Source organism: Primulina tabacum, chromosome 1 (assembly GCF_025594145.1).
Source record: "Primulina tabacum isolate GXHZ01 chromosome 1, ASM2559414v2, whole genome shotgun sequence".
NCBI classification, from domain to species: Eukaryota; Viridiplantae; Streptophyta; class Magnoliopsida; order Lamiales; family Gesneriaceae; genus Primulina; species Primulina tabacum.
The window spans coordinates 13,941,210-13,947,977 of NC_134550.1; the positions used below are offsets into that span (position 1 = coordinate 13,941,210).

At 31.7% G+C, this 6,768-nt stretch overlaps 2 protein-coding genes across 2 annotated transcripts; both read left to right on the forward strand.

Moving 5' to 3' along the window:
* The first annotated feature begins 3,172 nt into the window (after positions 1 to 3,172).
* LOC142518177 (cyanidin 3-O-galactoside 2''-O-xylosyltransferase FGGT1-like) lies at positions 3,173 to 4,758 on the forward strand. The gene has a single exon (XM_075620895.1). It carries the CDS (start codon positions 3,257 to 3,259, stop codon positions 4,616 to 4,618), a length of 1,362 nt encoding a protein of 453 aa, XP_075477010.1. The 5' UTR covers positions 3,173 to 3,256; the 3' UTR covers positions 4,619 to 4,758.
* Positions 4,759 to 5,996: 1,238 nt separating this feature from the next.
* LOC142505358 (protein MAINTENANCE OF MERISTEMS-like) lies at positions 5,997 to 6,521 on the forward strand. The gene has a single exon (XM_075618321.1). The coding sequence runs from the start codon at positions 5,997 to 5,999 to the stop codon at positions 6,519 to 6,521; it is 525 nt and encodes a 174-aa protein (XP_075474436.1).
* Positions 6,522 to 6,768: the final 247 nt, after the last annotated feature.

Consider the following 6,768-nt stretch of genomic DNA (forward strand, 5'->3'; position numbering starts at 1 on the left):
TGTTTCTGAAAGTGGTTTTTGAGAAGCACTTTTAAAAACGCTCGTGCAAATTGCACAACAAAATCAGTTTTACTTAAACAATTTCTATTTCTTTACTTTTAGGAGTGGTCGCATAACCGCTTTAGTTGCGCAATTTTTAGTACCGATTTGTATCAATCGCTGCTATAAATTGCTCCTATTGATTTAGTTATTAGGACAATTTTGGAAACTACTCTAATTGAATATTTTTAACACCGGTTTCACAAAATTGGTGTTGTGGACCGCTCTTATGGCTTTGTTTTTTTAGGATTGATTTGAAAATTATACCTATTAAATACATTTAGTATTGGTCATATAAACCGTTTCTATACATTGATCTTATTGATATAACTATTAGAACATTCCGGAAATTGCTTATATTGAAGACATGTAATAGTGGTTTTCACAGAACCTATGTCGTGGATCGCTTTTATTGCTCTATTTTTTAGGATTGGTTTAGCCATTGTACCTATTGAATGCTTTATATTGGTCGTATAAACCGCTTCTATAAATAGTTCTTATTGATATTACTACTAGGCATTCCGGAAACTACTCATATTGAAGACATGTAACCACGATTTTCACAGAACCAGTGTCGTTGCCCGCTTTTATTGCTCTATTTTTTTAGGATGAGTTTAGAAATTTTACCTATTTAATACTTTTAGTATTGGTCATATAAAACGCTTTTATAAATTGTTCTTATTGATATAGCTATTAGGAGCATTCTGGAAACTACTCATATTGAAAACATGTAACGACGGTTTTCACAAAAACGTCGTCATGGACCGCTTTTATTGCTCTAGTTTTTTAGGATTGTTTTTAAACTATATCTATATATTGAATATTTTTTAGCTTTTGTTTTATATACCGCTAGTGCAAAGTGTTCTTGCTGATATAAATTGATATATATTGTGTTATTCGTCACACACCAAGAGATACATACAATATGGTACAATATGGGTGATGAAGATGATATTGATACAATGCATTTTGTTGATATCAATTTTATTGTATACAATCACTCTTTAAGTGATATAAATGGGGAAGAATTTCAGGTAACGTGCAAGTGTATTGAAGTATTTTCCGTTGGCAATGTTTTATTTCCTGATTTGGAGATGACGTTCACTTAAAGCAGTGGCCACTTGTCAACTCGATCCCAAAATATGAGTATGTTTGTAATGCAACAATATAAGTTTTAGAGTGCCATGATTGTTTTATTTCTTTAAACTTAGTTTTATCCATTATTTTTATTTATCTACTTTTTAAAATTTTAAAATTACTAAATATTTTTTAATCTTAATTTGAAATTTTGAATATTTAATTCATGAAAAAAATTTGTGTGAGACGGTCTCACAGGTCGTATTTTGTGAGACAGATCTATTATTTGGGTCATTCATGAAAAAGTATTAATTTTTATTGTGAATATCGATATGGTTGACCTGTCTCACATATAAAGATTCGTGAGACCGTATCACAAGAGACATACTCTTAACTCAAAATATCCTGAAAATAATATGAAACTTAATTAACATACTTTTATGTATATATATAATATATATATGTATATATATATATATGAATTCATCACGTGCAAGAGGCGTCAATATATAATTATATTACTATAGATAAAAGAGAAATACATTATTTTATTATATAGTAATAAATATTTTTTAATATATATTAATTTGAATGTATAATTTTAATATATATTAATTTGAATGTATAATTTACCAATTATATATATATATACTATATTAATTAATATTTAAGACATTTTTATACAATAGTATGATATAATTATTATAATATAAATTTATTTTATAAAGTATATTAATTAATATTTAAGACATTTTTATACAATAGTATGATATAATTATTATAATATAAATTTATTTTATAATTTCAATCAATAAAATAATAGCGAAAAATAAAATACGTATTTAATTGAATTTATTATTTAATGCTTACTATCATCTTTCAACTTTATTTTTTCAATTTTAAAAAATAAAAAATGTAATTTATTTTTAGATGTAACATAAATTATTTATGCTCACCAAAATCCGCATGCCGAATTACAAGTATATATAATACTTGAAAAGAAAAATGAAAGTCCAATGATTAAAACTGAAATCCACAAAATAACAAAATATAAATCATATATAAATAGAATCACTGAAATAATTTTTTTTAATTATAGTTAAATCTGTAAAATAACAAAATAAAAATTATATATAAATAGAATCATTGAAATATTTTTTAAATTATAATTAAATATGTACAAAGAATTCCTAACTAATGTTATATAAATCTAAATCACATATTAATATTCTAGCCACATGCTTCACGTAAGATGTAATTTTGATTTTATGGAATCTCGATATTTTTTTTGGAATCTGAAAATTTCGTAAAATATGAAAATGATATAATAAATCTACAAAAATCATTCCTCAATATATAATCTAAAATTTTTGTAAGTTGATTAGATAATGATGTTGGTTTCTTTAAATTTTTTATTTAACCATATATTCAATTACACAAGTGCCAAAATTTTGACGGTAGATTTTATAATATTACAACCAAAATTTTCATTTAACCAATTGAATTACAAAAATCTCTCCCCGAAAAGTTCCCTACTTTTTAAAAATTGTAGTGATAAAAGATAATCCACCAAAATTTCTCCAATAAAAAAAAAACTGAAAAAGATAAACATCCATTTAAAATTTTAAAGTGCCTTGATATGAAACATTTTCCTACATATTAAAATTTAAAGTGTCAAAAAGATAAAGCTCCAAGTCTTTTATCAAATTCTTTCATTATCTCATCATTCACTTCTTCTTTCTAAGTAAGATTTCTCTTTCTTTTTGGCATTTGGAGGTAATTTATTTTCGTATATGTGATTACTTCTTGAACTACCAAAATTTGTAGAATCTTTCTTACACTATTTTCTTGTAGTGGTAGTATTTTAACTGTAGGAAAAGAAAATCGTTTTTTAGTGTGATGCAATACTTTCGCAACGTGAAAACACATGTGATCCCTTTGTAATCTATGCTAGTCTACAGGTGAGGTGAAATAAATCGTGACGCTAGTAGACAAGATTACAGTCGCAAAGAAAATGCATTAAGGAAACATGTTCTCTGCTAGCTTTATCTTCTATAAGATGGACCTCGTCTGTCCTAAACTTGAGCTCGATTTCCCTTCAAAATATATTTTCCTGATTTACCTAAAAAACTGAAGAGAGATGAGTGAAGAAAGTTTCAAGATTGTGATGTATCCATGGCTGGCCATGGCGCATCTCACAGCATTTCTTCAGCTTTCCAACAAACTCGCAGAAAGAGGACACAAAATCTTCTTCATCCTCCCCACAAAAACACTGTCCAAATTGAACCAATTCAATCTCCACCCGGATCTCATAAGCTTCATACCGATTACAATCCCTCGTGTTGATGGCCTCCCCGAAGGAGCCGAAACCACCGCAGACATTAGCTTTTCGATGGGTCCACTTCTCAGGCACGCAATGGATCTCACACAACCCTTGGTTGATTCTATACTACAAGAAATCAAACCCCATTTCGCGTTCTACGATTTCACGCATTGGTTGCCAGCTTTGGCGAGGCGATTAGGCATTAAATCCGTTTGTTATATGATCGTAAGCCCTGCCGCTGTAGGGTACCTCCTCCGGGAAGAGCCTTACGCCGATGCTTTGTTGGAACCTCCCATTGGTTTCCCTCCATCAGGAATCAAGCTTAGTCCGCAAGAAGTGCGTTCGCGGAGGCAATGGTGCACTTTGATAGAGTATGGGAGTGGCATGAACTTCGTGCAACGCATGCTCATGTCAATGGAAGAATGTGATGCACTTGGGTTTAAATCATGCAGAGAAATCGATGGGCAATACTGTGAATTTCTTGGGAAAAAACACAAAAAACCGTTTATTCTTGCAGGCCCCGTGTTACCAGAGACACCCACAGTGAGTCTAGACGAGACATGGGTTAATTGGCTGGATCAATTCAAAGCCAAATCAGTGATCTTCTGCTCATTCGGCACTGAAGCAATTCTTAAACTTGATCAATTTCAGGAACTGGTTCTGGGTTTAGAAATCACAGGTCTTCCGTTTCTTGCTGCACTGAAACCACCCGAAGGACGTAATACCGTGGAAGAAGCATTGCCCGAAGGCTTCAGGCACAGAACTGAGAAAAGAGGCGTCATCCATGGAGGTTGGGTACAGCAACAGCTGATCTTATCACACCCTTCCATCGGATGCTTCGTCACGCATTGTGGATGGGTTTCGATATCGGAGGCGATGGTGAGCGACTGCCAGAAGTTGGTGCTGATTCCACACAAGGGGGACAATTTCATCAATGCAAGATTCTTGCAGGGAAATTTGGGGGTCGGGGTTGAGGTTAAGAGGCGAGAAGAAGATGGATTTTTCACAAAAGAGGCGGTGACTGAGACGATCAAACTGGTGATGGAAGAAGAGAGTGAGATTGGGAAAGAAATCATGGAAAATCATGGCAAGTGGAGGGACTTCTTATTGACCAAAGGGCTGGAGGATTCTTACATGCATGAGTTTGTTCAGGGGCTGGCAAGCCTCCTCGTGGAGTGACTTCAAATTATCAGTCTTTTTATTTAGTGTTAATTAATGGCTTGAAATTAATGGATCCTTATTTGAATTGACGGAAGTGAATAATGGAAATAAATGGATCTCTGATTGGTTTTGATGATATCTAGATCATGCATAAAACATATATTCATGGGGACGTGAGTAATAATTATGTATATATATGTATATATATTGGCCAAAATTTTTTTTATATGATATTAATATTACTATTTTGTATCTTTTATTATTTCAAAATTTCAAAATTACAGTTTATATCTCTATACTTTCTATACTATATTATTAAGTGTGAGATCCTCAGAGTAACTACTTTAGATGACACCAAAATATTTAATTCAATATATAATTATCCTTTTTATCTTATTAAAAACCTACTCAAGTCACTCCATATTTTACATAGAAAAAATTCTAAACAAAATTTTCATTTTAAATCGAGCAACTCTTCTAAATTGAAAATAAATTAGTGTTAATTGTTTAGTATTATTTGATCAAATTAAAAATAATAATAACACATGCAACGTGTGTATATTTTTTACTAGTATATTAGAATCTCTCTGATAGTGACAAAATTAAAGAAGACAACATTTTTTGCCAAATTTTATTTTATGTGATATTGATATTATTTTTTTGTACTTTTTATTATTTCAAAATTCAGTTATAGTTTATATATATATATATATATATATATATATATATTAGAATCTCTCCGATAGTGACAAAAATAGACACAATTTTTTGCCAAAATTTCCTTTATATGATATTGATATTACTTTTTTGTTTTTTTTTATGATTTCAAATTAAAGTTTATAATATATATATTATATATATAAATGTCACTCACCTATTGGATGTGATTAAATATAAAAAAATTGCACATCCAATATGTGATTGTCATCTCATCGGAGCTCACAAAAGTGAGCATTCACTCACTTATTGGATTTGATTTGATGAAACATAGAAAATTGCATATTTAATAGGTAATTGTCACCTCATTGACACTGATCCTAGGAAGAGAAGAATTCAAGTAGACAATATATTCGGGTTTTTTTAAAAATAATTTAAATTCAAAATTTTATTTCAAAACTAATTTGAAAAAAAAAAATGTTTGCACAACTAATGCAATCCGCGCTTGGTAAGCGCGGACGCTGCCTACGTGGAGCACCGAGCGCGGACGGTCCTCCACGTGCCACCCGTCCCTACTCCATTCGTCCAATCCTTATTTTACCCGATTCCTTCTTCGTTCCTCCCCTCCTCTTCTTTCCTCCTCTTATCTTTACTCTCTCATTCTCGCATTAATCGGTTTCTCAATTCCTCACCAAAAATTTTTTTGACGAAGTTGAGAAGATCTAGAGCATAGTTCAGAATGACAGATAATCGAAATCCAGAAGATCCCAGTGTCCTCTATTTACAAGCGACACATATGTCATCAAGCGTGTCTTCGTTAACAGTTGATTATATTGTCAAAGTGAAGAGGTCAGACCATTTGATTTGGAAGTTGTATACTGATAATTATTTACACAGGCGTGTACTCGCATATTTAAATCATATGGGTTTTTATGGAGTTTTAGAATGTGGCTCTCAAGTTCTTGATAATCATTTGATTACTGCGCTTGTTGAACGTTGGCGACGCGAGACACACACGTTTCATTTTACATGTGGTGAAACAACAGTGACATTACAAGATGTTTCAATAATCTGGGGTCTAACAATTGATGGTGAAGCAGTAACTGGAGTAGATGTGTCACATAAAGTTGAGGAATGGCAACACATATGTTTGGATATGTTCGGATTTTCGCCAGCATCAAAATATTTGAAAGGTGGTCATCTGTCTATGACTGCACTACACGATCATTGTATATCTAACCTTGTTAATGATGAAACTTCATAAGTAGATGTTGTGAAATTTACTCGTTGTGTTGCGTTAATGATTATTGGAGGAATAATGTTCCCTGACTGCCAAGGAGGGTCAACTAGACTTATATTTTTGCAACTGCTACGAGATGTTGATAACGTGAAGTCTTATAGTTGGGGTAGTGCAGTTTTAGCATTTCTATACCATGAGTTGTGTAACGCGTCACGTATAGAGAAGACTACGATGGCTGGAGGACCTTTATATGTCCTACAGGTATCATTAA

What these genes read in the sequence shown, in the direction of transcription:
- LOC142518177 (XM_075620895.1), top strand. Translation starts at nt 3,257, where the DNA reads ATGAGTGAAGAAAGTTTCAAGATTGTGATGTATCCATGGCTGGCCATG.
- LOC142505358 (XM_075618321.1), top strand. Translation starts at nt 5,997, where the DNA reads ATGACAGATAATCGAAATCCAGAAGATCCCAGTGTCCTCTATTTACAA.